The sequence below is a fragment of the Rhinolophus hipposideros genome (genome assembly GCF_964194185.1).
Source record: "Rhinolophus hipposideros genome assembly, chromosome: 20".
Taxonomy (NCBI): Eukaryota; Metazoa; Chordata; class Mammalia; order Chiroptera; family Rhinolophidae; genus Rhinolophus; species Rhinolophus hipposideros.
The window spans coordinates 23,519,139-23,537,679 of NC_138066.1; the positions used below are offsets into that span (position 1 = coordinate 23,519,139).

At 37.6% G+C, this 18,541-nt stretch overlaps 1 protein-coding gene across 1 annotated transcript in view; it reads left to right on the top strand.

The window, feature by feature from the left end:
- Window positions 1–18,541, top strand: part of PPM1D (protein phosphatase, Mg2+/Mn2+ dependent 1D) — a 44,166-nt gene that overhangs the window by 994 nt on the left and 24,631 nt on the right. Inside the window, exons 3-5 of the mRNA XM_081027098.1 lie at window positions 181–301; window positions 619–1,274; window positions 15,305–15,533. Coding sequence (XP_080883224.1) covers window positions 183–301; window positions 619–1,274; window positions 15,305–15,533 — 1,004 coding nt within the window. The 5' untranslated portion in view covers window positions 181–182. The remainder of the gene's footprint in view (window positions 1–180; window positions 302–618; window positions 1,275–15,304; window positions 15,534–18,541) is intronic.

Genomic DNA, 18,541 nt, shown 5'->3' on the forward strand with positions numbered 1-18,541 from the left:
GAAACTGTTTACCTGTTGGTGGCAATTTCCCAAGTTTTCTTAACCACACACATTGGATTGTCTCCCTCCTCAATTCCCAGTCGGAGGCATCTAAGCCAAACCCAGTTCTAGAGTGCCACCGTTTCCAGCCTGTTCACAAACGACCTTCCGAAGTAACGTTTCCCGCCATTTCACTTCAAGGAATGGAAGGTCTTTCCCCCTCGATTCGTGGAGGCCCGAATCTACACGGCTTTCCCCGAACGACGAGCAGGAACGCCAAGGCCAGTGAGCAGCATTACGGTCCTCGGGACTCAGTAAAAAGGTGACAGACCAAGTTGCCCGATAAGTGCTCAGTACGCGCCGATAACCCGGAGGGCGGAAACACCCACCGCCAAAGGGAAGCGACCCGAGCAGGGCGCGCGCCGGGCGCCCGCGCTGGGCGGAGGGAACACAGGCAGTTGCAGGGAGGAGCGAGGGTTGGGGGCGGAGGGCGGGTTCTCCCCAACTCGACTCCCGATTGGTCGGGCCCAGAGAACAGAGTGACGACAGCTGGGGAGAACGTCTGATTAGTGTGATGGGCGCGGGCGGGCGGGGGAAGAGCATTGCGCAGGCGCATCTGCTCGGCTTCTCTTGCCCTAGCGCTCTGGCCCAGCTCTCGCGGACAAGTCCCGACAACGCGCGCACCCCAACCTCCGGGACCGCCCCCTCCCCCTTCTCGGCGTCGTCGAAGATAAACAATAGTTGGCCAGCGAGGGTCGGGTGTCTCTCCCGCCGCTGGATTCGGCGGGCTGCGTGGGACCGGCGGGATCCCGGCCAGCCGGCTATGGCGGGGCTGTACTCGCTGGGAGTGAGCGTCTTCTCCGACCAGGGCGGGAGGAAGTACATGGAGGACGTTACTCAAATCGTGGTGGAACCCGAGCCGACGGCTGAAGAAAAGCCCTCGCCGCGGCGGTCTCTGTCTCAGCGGTCGCCTCTGCCGCGGTCACCGCCGGCTCTTCCTGCTTGCGAAGTCTCCGGGAAAGGCCCAGCGGTGGCAGCCCGAGAAGCTCGCGACCCTCCCGCGGACGCCGGGGCCTCGCCGGCTCCCGGCTGCTGCTGCCGCCGCCGTTCCTCTGTGGCATTTTTCGCCGTGTGCGATGGGCACGGCGGGCGGGAGGCGGCACAGTTTGCCCGGGAGCACTTATGGGGTTTCATCAAGAAGCAGAAGGGCTTCACCTCGTCCGAGCCGGCGAAGGTTTGCGCTGCCATCCGCAAGGGCTTCCTCGCCTGTCACCTCGCCATGTGGAAGAAACTGGGTAAGTTCCCTGGCTTGGTTGGCTCCCGCCTCTTTTCCAGGCAGTTGAGGGCTTTAATAGTACCAGCACCGCGTGGGCCGCGGCACCGAGAAGCTCGCTCTAAGTGTAGGTTGATGGCAAGGAAGCCTCCTCTCGGTCTAAAGAGCACTTTCCAGGGGGGAGGTCCGGGCAAAGCAAGTGGCCTTGGGAAAGGTAGGGTTGCTGTCTCTCGACACCCCATCCTTGCTTGATTTCCACCCTGCAAGGATCAATGGGAAGCCGTCCCCTCCGCTGTTTCAGTTTGGTGGCAGTTGGGGGGAAACCTGTTTGAAACCTGGCGCCAGATTTTGGCCAAAGGTGAATTGAAAACACGTTGCTATCAGGGCCACGCGAAGGAAGCGCGAGAGAGCAAATCTTAGAGTGTTCCCTTAGAATCTGTCACAATGTTCCTCTTGAAAGACGTGTCCCCGGCGGTTGCCTCCTACCAGTGGTGTCACTTCTCCAAATTGATCCCAGATGGCTGGTGGTTGGAGTACACTGGAGGCTAATTTCGGGAGGCTAAAATGTAATCATCAGCGACTTAAAAAGCCTTGGAAGGAACTCTCGGTTGTGGTGATCATAAAATGTTTTTAGGCTCTTTATGTTTGTGCTGATTATGAAAAAAAGCGCGGAATGCGTTACTTCTTAAACTGGCCCCACGTTAGGACTGTGTGTTAAGTTCTGCCAGGGCTTTTTAAAAGTGCAGTACACGTTTTGGGGGGTAGTTGGCTTTAGTTATTTGCTGTCAGATAGTTCTCAACAGTTCCTAGTTAAAAGTACCTGTAAGTTGTAACTCCCTGGCAAAGTAGCCAGAGGTAAGGGGGATTTACTGATATGCTAAAAGGAAATAGAGACCTTAGTGTCTAAAAATTCGGTGTAGTTGTAGTTTCCCCTAAACTTTAAATGTTTTCTAAAGCAATGTTTCTGTACCCAACGCATGTTACCCTACAGACTTACAGTTGCTTATCCATTGCTGTAATGAATGGCATAAATCTTTTTTAGAGAGAAGATTAAATTCTGTCATTAAAACAATCTTGTTTATGATAGCATAATGTTGCTTTATTTTCAGCAGAAGCACAGAGACATAGAGAAGAGTGTAAACATTGGTCAAATACAGAACATTTTTTAAAAGGTATTGTCATAAAATTGTAGACTAGCTTCTTTCAAAGTCTGTTTTCTATTTGCCTGGCTTTCTGCCAAGAATTACTTGATTGACTCATAGAATAACCAGTACGCCTTTTGGAGGCGTACTCCATCCAATCCCAGAGGCCCCTATTATGGATTTGTTTTGTTTTTGTGTAGGCAGAGCAGAGCCGAAAGCACTGCAGTATATTCCAGAAATATGTCATTTCATTGCCTGCAGTGCAACCAGGACAAGATAGAGGAAGATTAGACACAAAGAACTCTTTAGTCCCATTTATTTTGCAGTGCACTTGGAGCAACATAACATGACTCTGCCATATGTTTGAAAAAGGACAAAGTCTGAGCCCTGTTCTTGAGCATTTTTTGGTAAAGCAGGGACCATACTGTTAAATGTGAATGTGTATATTTTTTGATGTACGCATACTTTTTCAATCAAGCTTTCACTCCTGTGAGGCATGGCAATTGTCTTATGTACCAGACAATTATTAAAGTTTGCTGTGTTCCGCAGCTAAACCTTGTAGCCCATCCTCAAAACTTGAATTAAAAAAGAGTATGCTGAGTGTATGGAAAGTCTGGACACAGGAGATGCAGGTTTTTAAAACAATTGTACATCAGTTCCAAATTTATGGATGGTTCCTCATTTTCTGTAGAATAACGTATAGTTTATAATCTAGAGGTCAGTCCTTTCCCAGTCCACCTTCTGACTCCCTGTTCAATTTTGTTACCCACGTTTCTATCGCATTAATTTACTCATCTTTTTCCTAGGGCACATGGAAATATTCCAGATTCTTAAATTCCCCCCCACCACACACACACACACACACGGAAAACAAAACTGAAAAATATACTCCTCAGTCTCTAAGTCTATGTTTTCTTCTGTGAAGAGTTCTTTCTTTTGGAATTAAACATCCTTTGTTTCTACTTTTGAAGTACTCATTGGGTTACAGCAGTAGTTCCAAACTTTTTGTTCACTGAACCCTTTGTACTCTTAAATGATTGAGGACTCCAAAGAGCATTTATGTGGGCTACATCTATCATATTTACTACTAATATATGAGAAATTAAAACAAATTAAAAAATATTTCTATCAAAAATAAACATGTTAACATTTTTAAATGAAAAACCACTTTTTTCCCCAAAATATTGAAATAAGTATTCTTATATCTGCTTCTGCATTGAGTCTGTTGAGCTGTCTTGTCTTGAAGTTATATGAAGCAAAGGAGGCTTCACACACGTATGTAATAGGAAAAGGAGGAATAGTTTGTCTTTTCAGATAATTGCGAATATTCTATATCAAAATGATAGTTTCTTAAGGTTAGTCAAAATGGAATCTGAAACCTTATGAATGAACTTTTTGTCATTTTACACTAAAATCCATTGATCTCTCTTGCACTTGGAATGAATCTTTTACTACTGTGATTTTGTGACATGATGCATTAGTCATTTGGAAAATAATGGTTCACTGAGTTATGCAGATCTTCTAATTATACAATAGCAAAATGACACATTTGTTAATATCACTGATCTCATCTGGAAAGTCTTAAAATTAAGCTATCTGGACTTTACTACATTAATTTTTGCTCCAAAAGACGCATTAGAGCTGATTGTCCAGCTAGGTCTTATTTTTGGGGAAACACGGCATTTCCCAAAATGTAAGTTTTTAAGCAGCAATTAGAAATTTATCACTGGCAACAGATACTGTCAGTTATTTTTCTTGAAGTGAAAAGCTCACTTTGTTGATTTTGAAGAAAATGTATGCCAAATGCCCAAGTCTTATTAAAACAGCTTATTAATCTTTTTTTTTAAATTTATTGGGGTGACACTTATTAATTTTTCAGGTAAAAATGATGGTGTGTGAAAAATCTGGCTAGTTCATTTCATATCTTACCCAATCATAAGTACTTTAGGCAGCCATCATATGCAACAGAAACCTGTTGTGCATACTTCCCATTTTGTCATACAGAATATTAAAAAGTGTATTCATGGGTGGAGGTTTAATAAAATTAATTTTTATTGCATCACCAAGGACATTCTTAAGTGAAACTAGTATACTTTAAAATATATATATCTTATATATATATATATATATATATATATATATATATATATATGGGTGGCTACGGCGAATACAATGACCGATACTACTAGTTCCGTTTGGTGCCAGTGCCTTTACTCCTGCTATGGCACCAGCAGTTTTACTAACCACTCCTTTGAACCATCACTGCAACTGTCAACACGGTGAAAAGCACAAATAAACTCTTAGAATTATTATGAAAATAGTTTTGACCTTGTGAAATCTCTGTAACGATCACACAGACCATTATGAGATAACCTGTGTGTTTTATCTGCCATTGATAAATTTGGAGGTCTCTGGGGGCAAAGATTGCTTTACTACACATCTTATTATTAATCTCCTAGGACTGACCATACCATTCCAAAGCAGCTGCTAGTTTAGTTCAGTTTCTATGGGTGTAATGATTAAATTAGCTTTCTTAAATTTTTTTAAAATAAAAAAATGTTCCCCTTTTAAAAATTGTAAAATACATGTAAGATTTAGCATTTTAGCCAATTTTAGATTTACTATTCACTGGTGTTAAGTATGTTCACAATATTGTGCAGCCATCACCACTGTCTGTTTTCAGAACTTGTTCCTCATCCCAAATGGAAACTCTATCCACTAAGCAATAATTTTTTGTTACCCTTTTCCCCAGTTCTTGGTAACCTCTATCTTAATTTCTGTTGCTATGAATTTGCCTCTTCTAGGTACCTTGTATAGATGGAATCATACAATATTTGTCCTTTTGTGTCTTATTTCTCTTAGCATAATGTCTTTAAGGTTTGACCAAATTGTATCACGTGTCAGGATTTTTTTCCTTTTCAAGGCTAATAATATTCCATTGCGTGTGTGTGTTTGTATACATATATATATGTGTGTATGTGTGTACACATACACATAAAACACACCATTTTTTGTTTATCCATTCATCTGTTCATGGACATTTGGGTTGTTTTCACCTTTTGTGAACAAGTATTTGTTTGAGTCTCTGTTTTTAGTTCTTTTGGGTATAAAACCTAGAAATGGAATTGCTGGATCATATAGTAATTCTGTTTGACTTGACTTTCTGAGGAATCACCAAACTTTTCACAGCAGCTGCATCATTTTATATTACTGCTAGCAATGCCACAAGTGTTCTAATTTCTCCACATCCTTGCCAATGCTTGTTATTTTCCTTTTTAAAAAAATACTAGCCATATTAATGGGTGTGAAGGCCTTTCTTATATTTTTAAAGAGCACCTCTTCTGTCTTGCTAAGCCCTTCTTGATTTATTTAATTAATATTAAACTTGACTTCTCTAGTATCTTGTGTACTCTTCCCAAATTTACAAAGGAAAAATTATCTAAAAATTTTTACATCATTTATATTTTTGTCTTGAGGATTTGATAAATACAGCATGGAATGAGAGAGTGTATGAATATATCCTTTTTTAAAAAGTCATTTTTTATATTTAAACTTTTTCATTACTTCTTGATCTTAAGTTATTGTACATGCCTAATTTATGTATGTTCAAATGTATGGATTTACTGTTTTTGTGGTATGCTTGCTTTCTAAGAAATAATGTCGTAACGTTTGTATATGCTTTTGTAGGTTTATTCATTTGAAATTATGTTCTTATTATCCTTTTCTATTGATAATTCAAATAAGAGAGTGTACAAAGTCCAATTTTTTCCCTGTGTGTATCATAGTTTATTGACTTATGTTATCAAGAGAGCCAATAGAAAGATAACACCAAACTACTGAAAGAAATGAAATGTGATCTCTTATGTAAGGAAAATTTATCACAGTATTTATAAAGGAAGACAAAATATGAAGTTTGTTTGGTAACTTAGTTTGACTGAAGATCAGAGCATTTACTTTAAAGAACATGACCAAAGGAATTATGAAGAAACTGGTCTTAACCTAAATTGTTGGTTCAAGGTTTGACGTAGTTTTCATTACCTTAAATTTAAAGACAAAGACAGATGCAGAAGAGGGTGGGAGAGGTGGAGGGAAAGTGAGATAGAACTAAATTTGAAGAAAACTCTTAAATCATGAAATTTAAACCTGTATATTTAGTTTGGTATATCTCAGTTTTTATTGTCAAGGACCTTCACCCTCGTACATGTTACATGATCTGAAAGAGTTTGCCATATTTATCAGGTACTGTTTTTTTCATGTTTGTTAATCATTCATTACTTTTGATAAGTATTAGATAATCTCTGCTACCGCTTTGTTGCATATATCAATAGTTCGTTCCTTTTTATTAGCAGGTAATATTCCATTGTATAGATATACCACAGTTTGTTTACCTATTGATGGACATTTGGGTTGTCTGAAGTTTTTGGCTATTAATAAAGCTGATGTAAAACTTTTATTTACAGTAAAAGTCCACTAATAAATGTAGAAGGAATTATAGAACTAGAAAATTGTATTTGTTAACCATCACAATAATTGACTCAGGCAAGAAACTAGTTATCATAAATGATAAAACTAGTGGGTGAAAATTTGAGGAACAGAATTACATTAGTTTCCTAGAGGTACTGTAACAAATTAGCACAGATTGGTTGGCTTAAAACAAATTTATTCTCATGGTTCTCGGGGTTAGAAGTCTGAAATCCAGGTTGTCGGCAAGGTTGGTTTTTTTTTGGAGGTTTTGAGAGAGAATCTGTTCCATGTTCTCTTTTAGCTTCTGATGGTTGCCAGCCATCCTTGGCATTTCTTGGCTTGTAAATGCGTAACACAGTTTCCGCTGTCTTTATATGGTATCACCTCTTTTGTGTCTTCTCCCTTTCTATTCTCTTTTAAGGATACTTACTTGTCTTTGCATTTAGGTCCCACTCTAATCCAGGATGATCTCTTCTTGATATTTTTAACCTGATTACATTTACAAAAACCCTTTTCCCAAATAAGGTCACATTCACAGGTTCCAGGTGGGCATATATTTGGGGAAGGGGGGCACCATTCAACCCACTACAAGGATATTTTTATTGTCTCAGATTATCTTCCTATGAAATACTTATTAAGTGCGTAAGGAAAAAGATTTATAGTGGAGAAACCTGGTAGATACTACTTTAATCAAGAGATCAAAGGTAGCAGAATTTTTAATGGGACAAATTGAACGTGTATACAGCTTGCACTGAGAAGATCATATTTAAATCTTCTGTGATATTCCTGCCAAAAATGCATAATCTGAATACAAAAATGAGAAAACTTGAAACAAACCCAAATTGAGAGACATTCTTGAAATGATTGGCCTCGTATTCCTAAAAACCATCAAGGATACTTTGAGGAATAATTCCAGATTGAAAGAGACTAAAGAGACATAACTAATTATAACAAAGGATCCTGAATTTTATCCTTTTATTATAAAGCATATTATTAGAATAATAGTTGAAATTTGAATGAGATGTAAGGATTAGATGGCAATAGTATCACTGTTAATTTCATGATTTTGATGGTTGATTCTGGTTATGTAGGAGAATACCTTTGTTGTAGCCATTAGATACTATAATATTTGGGAGTGATGGGATGTCTTGGTGGCAGTGTACTCTCTTTGGTTCAAGAAAAAGAAATTCTTTCAGTTATTCATACAAAAAAGAAAAAGTAAAACTGAAGAACAAGTCTCAGAAAGATCAGAAACCTGGATACTTCCAGGAACTTAGGTAGCGGTTTCATCAGGGCCCCTGCTGCTGGATGCATACCAGAATGCCAAGGCTATATTTATTTCTTTCAGTAAAGAGAATAAATCAGAAATAGCAGCTGCATTTGGAATCACTGTTTGATTATAATCCACTGTCATTTTTCACGACTTTTGCAATGGTCAAACTATAGAATGGAATATATAGGGTACCACCCTACTTTTATGTTTAAATGATGACATCAGTCTTTGTGATTCTTTGAGAGATGTGGTAATGTGTTTAATTTACTATTTCATAGGAGAGTGCCTTTGGTGCGGTGCTCCAAAGTCTTGCACTTGGCCTTTTCTGCCATAATAGGCTTCCTGACTTGTCAATCAAGAGCTGTGAGGGGACGCTATTAGTTGCTGAGGTTATTTGGGGACTAAACTAGCTGTGGGATAGGTTTGGGATTTCATTGGGTTTGAGATGTGCTGAGTTCAAAGTCCTATTTAGTAGTTGACCTCCTTAGCTCTTGACCAGTGAACTGTGGTTGTGTTCTGTAGCCCCAGAATTATTATCTTTGAGCCATTCATTCAGTAGTTACTTAACATGGGTATTTCTCATTCATTGGTGCACAGCTACATGTGAAAATGGCCACACATCACTTAGAAGAAAGTAAACAGTTCTCCTTTACTAAACTTGTAAGATTTTTCTTTTGTCTTTTCGTTTTCTTTGTTATTTGTTTTATTTTTGGTTCTTTAAATCAAATAAGGTCTTGACAGTGACCGACCATTTTGGAGATCCAGTTTTTCTTCTGCCCTATTGTCAATTAGGTAACCCTGCCAACTTTGCTTTGGGTAGTTAACTCCTGTCTGATATCTGTTACCTCAGGGTTCTCCCATCCCCACAGAGATCAGGGAACCCATTTTAGTTGCAGCCTGTTTTATTAATATTCCTTACCTAGAGGGAAGAGGCAATAAAATGTGTTTAAAAGATTGTGATGTTTACCTAATTTCTTCCTTAAGCATTAAAGTTGGAGAGTCTTCTGAACCTTTCTTGGGTTGGATACGTGGGATGCATATACATATAATAGATTTAATCTAAGAGCCTTATCTCCCCAGGTCTTTGAATTGTTTTCTTTATATTATTCTGTTAGTTTTCTAGAGCTGCTAGAAATCGAACAGCTCTAGAAAGTACCAAGGTAGTTAACAGTAACAAAGTACCAAAAATTAGTTGGCTCAAAACAACAGAAATTTATTGTTTCACAGTTCTAGAAAGTCAGGAGTCCAAAATCAAGGTGGTGGCAGGGCCATTCTCTATACTCTTAAAAGCTCTAAGGGGAATCTTTCCTCACTTTTCGCTTCTGGTGTTTACCAGCAATTCCTGTCATTCCCTGGCTTGTAGATGTATTACTTCAGTCACATGGCCATTTTCTCTCTGTGTCTCACAACATCTTCCCACTGTGTGTTTGTCCCTGTGTCCAAATTTCCTCTTTTTATAATACTAATCCTACTGGATTAGGGCCCACCCTAATGGCCTTATTTTAACTTGATTACCTCAGTAAAGACCCTATTTTCAAATAAGGTCACATTCTGAGTGTGTAAGGTCACAAACTGGGTGTTAGAATTTCAACATACATATTTTGGAGGGACACAGTTCAACCCATAACAGTCATATCAAATTATTTGTTGTTTCTCAGAGTCATATGGCATTTTTGGCCAGTGTTGGGCCTGTGTTTGTATTAGCTGACCCAGAAAAGTTTTAACTACATTTCTAAGCTAGTATGCTGACTGCAGACTATCTGCTAACTGTTTTTTAATTCCCCCACCCCCTGTTTCTGCCTCCCCCACCCCAACTCTGGTTCAAGCCGTTGTTTCTCAGTCTTGTTGTATAGGACACAGCTCCCTGGCCCATGCTGATGTTATGAGCCTTGGGGAGGGGGCGCCGCTGAGGTCAGTCGGCTGCTCACAACAGCTCACGGCAGCTCTGCGGGCCACTCATGCTGGCCACCGCCCGCTCATGGCAGCACACAGTAACCAACGGCAGCTCATGTCAACCTCCAACTGCTCACGGCACCCCAGCTCCAGGGAGAGCTGTCGTTCACAGTCTTAGCTGTGGAGGGCTCAGCTCACTGGCCCATGTGGGAATCAAACTGGCAACCTCGGCGTTAGGAGCATGGCACCCCAACCACCTGAGCCATCGGGCTGGCCCCTGCTTACTGTTTTCTTTATTGATAAATTTAGCCACAGTCTGTTTAGTTATCATCTGGAATATGAACGAGAATCCTGATGCCTTGTACCCCTTATGGATTCCATAACTAATTGACATTTTTCTGAGGCTCAGTTGCCTGCAACCTACTCTGTGGTACTAGTGTTTTATTACAATTCTTTGAAAATAATACAAACAGACTCATTGTACATTAAGGAGGGAAAAGAACTCGGGAATTTATTGGAAGGACATTAGGTAGCTTATAGGTCTCAAAATGGACAGAACAAGGGTACTTCTGGGGCTTTAGGAACTAGTGAACACTCATTAAAAAATTTTAGCCTCTGGGATGAATTGTTTCCAATAGTTTTCTGGCCTTATGCCTTCCCATCTAAGACACAAATATCTGAGAGTCTGGTTTAGTTTAGGTTGTTTTCCTACACCCAGGGCAGGAGATAGCAAGTTTTTCAGTTCCACTAAGGACCGTAGGCAGTAGAGGCTGTGTTAATCCAGAACAGAATCAGGATGCTAGTAGTAGAAGGGGAAATGTGCTGGACAAGTGTGCACTATACTTAATACTATAAATAAGGACTAAAATGAAAGCCACATAGCTTTTTCCTTCATTTGGATTATTTCCTAAGGGGAAAAAATTCTCAAAACTGAACTGTTTATTTAGTTCAAGGATGTATATCTTTTGATGGTTGTTGACACGCATTTTTAGATTGCTTTCTTGAAGGCTTTACCTGTCTGTACTACTTGGGCATTAGAATTCTCTAAGAACTCTTAGCATAGTGTTTAGTAGGAGTATGTTGGGTTACCTGGGTTTGAATCCCGGCTTTTCCACTTACTACCTGTGTGACCTTGGGTAAAACTTTGTGCCAGAGTATCCTCAACTCTGAAATAGAGATAATGCTAGTAGAACCTTCTGAGAACCTTCTGACCTACCTTCTGAGACGTAGATGACTCAGTATATATTAATATTAATTGGTACATGGTAAGTACATCAGTACCCCAAGTTTTAAATTTATCACAGAGAATGTATATATTCTATTCTTATTTATAATAGCTTTACTTGATACAGAAATTTTATATTTTTGTTATAAAATGTATTAGTCTTTTAATGACTCATGCATATTTTCTTGCTTAGAATACTTAAGTCCGAGTTTATATACTATCTGATACTGTCTTTTTAATATGCTCCTAGTTTTGTCATTTTTTTTAAATTAAAAGATTGAGGTGTAAAGTAGAAAACGAGGAAGAGTAATTAAGGAAGACAATTCTGTAATATATAAATTGACTGAAGTTTCAATCAGAACCTCAGCAGGGTTTGTTTTTTTAATTTTGCAAGTTGCTTTTAAATTTCATCTGGAAAAATACTTAAGAGAATATTGAAAAAGAAGAATAATTGGGGGATACTTAAACTCCCAATTATTAAAAAGTACCATAAATAGACTAGTAGCACGAGTCCAGAAATAGATGTGAGGCAAAATGTAGCATATGATAAAAGGTGACATTTCAAATGAATAGAGAAAGCATTCAGTATTTTTAGATCATTGCAGAATATCTCTGTTACATATTAGTGCTTTTGACCCAAAATGTGATTTAAATAATGTTAATATTGTATTTTTGAATATCCTTTATTTTTAGCTCTTTTTCTTCCTTTCCATTTTGTCTTAGGTGCTTTTTGCAAACAGCTGTAATTACTTGCATAGTTGTAGGTAAATTTTATTTTCTAAATGTGCTCCCTTCTTTCTGGAAGTTCACCGCATTAACCTTGATAGTGATAATAGATTTTGTTGTTTAGATTCTTAGCTGCAGAAAATAGAATCTATTTTTACTTGTTTAAAAAGCAAAGGTTTTAGCAAAAGCTTTAGTTAACTCACAAAATAATGGAAAGGGCTAAAGAAACATATAATATACTTTAGGCTAAGCTTCTGGGAAATAATGTCTATAGCCAAACTGCAAAATCGGATGGGGTACGGAGCTGCCTGCTGTATTCTATGCCTGCAGATTTGATGTCTTCTTCCTCTTCTTGTTTTCTTTCTTTTAACTTTAAAAAATTGTGAAATATAACACACTGAAAAGGCCATAAAGCATACATGTGCAATTTAACGAATAATTATAAAATGAACACTATCTGGATAAGAAAGAGAACGTCTCCTGCACTCCGCAAGTCCCTGTATGTCCTTCCTGACCTCACGTTTCTATCTTCGCCCAAGTGGTAACCACCATCTTCACTATTGTGATGATAGTTCTGCAGTGCTTTATTTATTTTTCTTAATAGTTTTACCACTTGTCTATAAGCACGATAGTTTTTTTTTGAAGAAAATTATGCTGTATGTAGTCTTTTATCTCATCTCACTTCTAGTGAGAGTGCTACATGTAGTGTAGTCTGTTGTCATGTTGAAGGGCATTTGGGTTGTAGCTCATTTTTAGCCCACGTGAACAGTGCTGCTATGAACATTCATATATATTGTATACACATGTACATTACTTTATGGTATATGTCTAGAGTTAGTCAAAGAGCATACAGTCTTCACCTTTAATAGATAATACCTAGATGTTTTCTAAAGTTGTTGTACCAGTTTATATTCCCACCAGTGGTTGATGATAGAACATGTTGCTCCACATTCTTAACCACACATACTATTATTGTCAGACTTTAATTTATGCAATCTGATAATTATGCAGTGATGTCTCATTGTGGTTTTTCATTTGTATTTTCTTGTTAATGGAAGAAGCTGAACACCTTTGCATATTTTTTGGCTGTTTGGGTTTTCTCTTTTGTGAAAGACCTGTTCAGTGTTCAAGCTTTTCATCCATTTTTCTATTGGGTACTCTGATTGATTTTATTTGGAGGAGTGTTTTATGTATTCTGGATACCATTCCTTTGGCTGTATATATATTACAAATATATCCTCTTCTATCCTGTGCCTTGTCTTTTCACTCTAGTAATGCTATCTTCTGATGAACAGGAACTCTTAATTTTGATGGTAGTACAACTCCGCAATTACTTTCTTTGTATGGCTAGCCCATTTTTTGTCTTTAGGGAGTTCTTCCCTACCCTGAAGATCATGAATGTACCTTCCTATATATCTTCTAATATTTTAGCTTTGTTTTTCATGTTAGGTTTTTAATGTACCTGGACTTGATTTTTTAAAAGTTACATTTTGTAATTTTTAATTGCTGATTTACAGAAATAGAATTGATACTTTATATAAAAATATTTATATCCAGTAACTTACTGAATTTTATCAATGCCAATAATCTTCCTATAGATTCTTTTGATTTTCCCACAAATATTTTTTTTTGGGGGGGGGGCATTTTCACATACTCCTCTTGGTGCCTCTCAGGCTATTTGCTTTTCTTAAAAAATGGTTTTAACAACAAAAACTAACATTTATTGAACATTTACTATATGTCATGTTTATTTCAGGTGGTTTTACATATATACATATGTGTATGTGTATACATTTCTACTTTCATCAATATCGGTAGCTGTTCTCGGTTCCCTCAGCAATTGTGAAGGCCATTATTTAATATACTGCGAGCAACCCTCTGTTATGAGTAACAGGGCCCTCTGTTGGGTGGATTCCATCTGTAGCATGGGATGGAGAGATGGCACTGTAGGGTTCAAGAGATGTCTTTTCAGCGTATATAATATTGAAAAAGAAAGGAACTAGTTAATCTGAATATATTAGTGAAGACTTGTGGCTATGAAAGTTGTATGGCATGTCCAGCTTTTTAGGCCACATTTCTTCTCGTTCCCTCATTCCCTTTGAGACCCTGATGACCCTAGCAGATGCATTACTTTCCTTCAAAATGAGGTATTATAGTTACTGGCAGCTTAGGAACTAAAATGTCTCATCTTTACATGCAGAGAATGTAGGCCCGTGACCTAGTTCCTGTAGTTTTTAATGACTCTGCCAAGCTTCTACCATCCTTTCCTGCCTTCAGGCTTTGCCACTGCCTCTGAGTTTGAGCTTTTCTGGGGCTCTGTTAACAGGGAAAACTGATATACTGCCTTCTTTACTGACTGTGCTTTTAACTTATGTTAGATTATAAGTTTTGCGTTCTGATTTTCCCCTCAATATAATTCCATTTGTTTAAAATCCAGAAATTCCTCAGATTTGCTTATGACCCTTCTCTGTGTTTCGTGATTGTTATGGACCTTTTCTAATATTTGTATTTTGCCCTTTCAATGGGATTTTGAGGGGAGAATATGTTAGTGTTTGGATGCAGTCTGCTATCTTGAGCTATAAGTTATAGTTTAGTATTACAGAGTATTTCAGAATTTTTAAATGACAGAATTTAATTACTGTATGTTTTAGAATTAAATATGGGAGTCTTTTCCACTTAATATTTGAATTATCTTGAACAAGTTCCTTAACGATTCAAAGTATTGATTTCCTCATTAAAGTGAAGGAAGTAAAATGAAAATAATGGGAATGATCTTACCTATCTCATAGGTTTGTTCCAAGTATTATTTTAGATAATACACGTAAAGCTCTTAGCACAGAACTTGATGCACAGTAAGTACTCAATAAATGCTGTTTATTAGGTTGAGTATTCAAAATAGTTTATTCAAAAACAAATCACGTAGCTTTTCCTGAAAATCTTTTCAAAGAGAGATTAATAAACAGGTGCTAAGCTACTGGCTCTCACTCCTTTACTAAATAAAAGTATCAAAACTAAACATTCTTGGCACTAAATGTAGTTAGGACTAAGACTCAGGTTGAACTAGTAAATCTATCCTGTAATGTTTTTCTCCTAGGATTAGTGTGATGGTTGTAATGTTATTACATTATTTATAAAATTAATTTATTAATGTATTGATGAAGGGATTAACACAAGTCCTTTAAAAGCTTTCAAAATATTTTTCTGAAATTTTTTCCAATGTTAGTTCAAATTTTAACATGCTAATTCAGCATATGTTATTGCCTTTTATATTCTGATACAGTGTTGATGTTTATACCTGGAAGAGTAAAATATTTTATTTCTTATTACAGCAGAATGGCCAAAGACTATGACAGGTCTTCCCAGCACCTCAGGGACAACTGCCAGTGTGGTCATCATACGGGGCATGAAGATGTATGTAGCTCACGTTGGTGACTCAGGGGTGGTTCTTGGAATTCAGGATGATCCGAAGGATGATTTCATTAGAGCTGTGGAAGTAACACAAGATCATAAGCCAGAACTTCCCAAGGAAAGAGAACGAATCGAAGGACTTGGTGGGAGGTAATCATTGTGCTGTTTTGTCTTTCCTCTCTTTTTTCTATTTAGTCCTTTTGTGCTTTATTAACCAGATTGATCTACTTCTCTCTTTTAATGAAGTGACTTGCTTGGTATTGCAGAGTTTTAGTTTGCCTGATGAAGTACCGTCTGTATTCATATTTCTCTCTTTATTTTGAATTGAGTTTTGTTTCTGGTAATGACTCCAAAGGGAAATAATATTTTAGTGGGACTCAAGGAACAACACATACAAAGATTTATGAAAACCTTTTACATACTGATCAGCAAGATCTTCAGAATCTGAGCAGAGCAGTCCTTTGAGTTTCAGAGTAGAATGGTGTGAATCTGGGTTTGGGAATAAATTTTGTTAGAATTAACCTTCAGCTCTTTTTCTTTGATTTCTAGTCATATGTGCTACAAACCTTTCTTCTTTTCTCTGTTTCACCTTATTGTTTCGATGTATAGATAGTTTATAAACTATGAACTGAAATCGACTTCAGCATATTTTTATTATACAAACTAAAATGTAAGCTTATTCCAAAAAACCAGAGAAATGAATAACATGAGAAAATTTTACATTCTCCCAATATTAATTTGTAAAAATTGAGTCTGAGGCAAGTTAAATAGAATCTACTATTTTCTAAATAATCATTCTAACTAAAGCCTTACCGTAATATTACTTGCCTCTCTTTCTTTTTTTTATTAAATCAAAATGGTCGTTTTCAGAAAAATAATATACTGGGGAAAAGAATGGATATCCTTAAACTATAAGGAATTCAAAAAATCAGTAAGTAAAACATTGTCATCCCCAGATGGATCGAGGAGAGGAAATTTAAACAACAAAAATACAGAAGAGTAATAAACACTTGAAAAAATTTTAACGTTGAAATGAAACTCTTTCTATTTGATTAGCAAAGATTAAAAAACCAAAGAGGTACTTCTTAACTATTTTTGTTGAAAGAGGTAGTCTATTGGTAGGATTATAAATTGGTACGACTATATGTAATATATTAATACATACCAGTAGCTTTAAATGTTATAGACTTAGTAATTTCTGGACTCTAAAGAAGAAATCTGAAATGTGGACCAAAATATCTGAACAGAGTTGTTGAATGTAGCAATGTTTAATGACTATTAAAGGCTGGAAATAACTAGAAGACCCAATAGCTGGAGAATGGTTATATATATTATAATACATATTCATAACGTTGAATATAAAATAACCATTAGAATAATGTTTATACATAAATTTTTAAAAAAATCATGGTGTTACAAAAATCTTCAAACATATGTAAAGGTAAGTATTGTAACGAACTCCCATATTATGGGAAATTTTTAATAACAGGAGAAGGCCTATTGGTCAAAGAATAAGTAGGATATAAAATTATATTTGTAGAGTCCTCGAACCGCGCATACGCAGGCCGCGGAGTGACCGCTCTGTGGAAGGTTTTTTTGTGTTCAGTCTCTACAAGTCATTTGCAATTAACAGATGCAGAAACCAATGAAGAGGTTATGTACAAATCCTTTTCAAGGTATACAACATGGAGTTCCGGTGTACGCCCTGCCTGGTCCTAGTACCACGTGCAGTGCACAGCCTCTCCCATTGTCAACATCCTGCACCTGATGGTACATTTGTTACAGTTGGTGACTGTGTGTACATTGACACATCATTATCACCCAAAGTCCATAGTTTTTTTTAGGATTGCTCTTGGTTTTGTACATTCTAGGGTTTTGTCAAATGTATAATGACATGTATGTACCATTATAGCATCATATATAATAGTTTCACTGTCCTAAACATCCTTTGTGCTCTGCCTATTTATCCCTTCTTGCCACCCCTTACTTCTGGCAACTACCGTTCTTGTTACTGTCCTTAGTTTTGCCCTTTCCAGAATGTCATACGATTCCAGAGTTGGCATCATATAATGTATAGCCCATGCATGATTTTGTAACATAGGCATTGGTTATTTTTAAAATATTGGTTTGCTGAGTTACGTAGATCATCCAAATACTGACACATTTTATAATACACTAGCATATCAAGTCATGCAACCTCTCCAAAACTGTACCGTGTATAAACATGGTCTTCGTACTATTATGAAAATAATTTTGACCTTGCAGAACCCCTGAAAAGGTCTGGGGGACTCCCCGCGGCTCCTGAACCATATTTTGAGAACCACTTTTCTAGTACTTGTATGGTTTCATCTGCTACATTTTAATTAATCTCTCCTGGATTTTAAAATCTAAGCTGTGTAGTAGAGATACAGATTTTATGTTTTTTTTTCTCGATGGCCACTGGCAGCCACTTGAACAGTTACACATCTTTTCCTTTACCAGGCATAAAATCCTTCAGTGGGAAGATGACCTCGAGTTTACCCTCTTCTAATACTGTTTCTCTGGTTAAGATAAATACGGGATGTCAGCTCTATTATGAGGCATCATTGCTTATTGTAGAATGACCCTTGAATGGAACTGTATTTGGATAGGGAAGATTTTGAGTGCACTATAAATTTCTGTTGGGAAGCACAGACCTTAGCTGCCCTGTGTACATGCAGTTGGATTTGTGCAGGGACCAGGAAATCCTGGGTTATTACAAGACACTGATTCCTGAGGCATATGATGCTCACTAGTTGGGTGGGGATGGTGTGAGGAACTACAAAATAGCTCCTGGGTTTCTGTAAGAGGCACTGCTGAAGACCACATGACTGAAAGCTGCCTGCTGGCATGCTGTGATTCCTGGTCCTGTACTCCACAATGTTAACTGAGCCTGGTTTTCATGCTATAGTGTGTTTGATTCTATTAAGTGTGAATGTCAGTCTGTATCTGAGCCCACTGCTGGCAGTCATGCAAAGGGGACTTTGTAATTATAAACTGAATCCCTGTATTTAGTAGTATCTAGATCTTTATCTGGACTTTCTATTTTTTTATACTGTATGTTCATACTTTTTAATCGAGTTAATCGAGTACCATACTTTTTAATCGAGGCTCTATTATAATTTTTAATATTAGTAGGC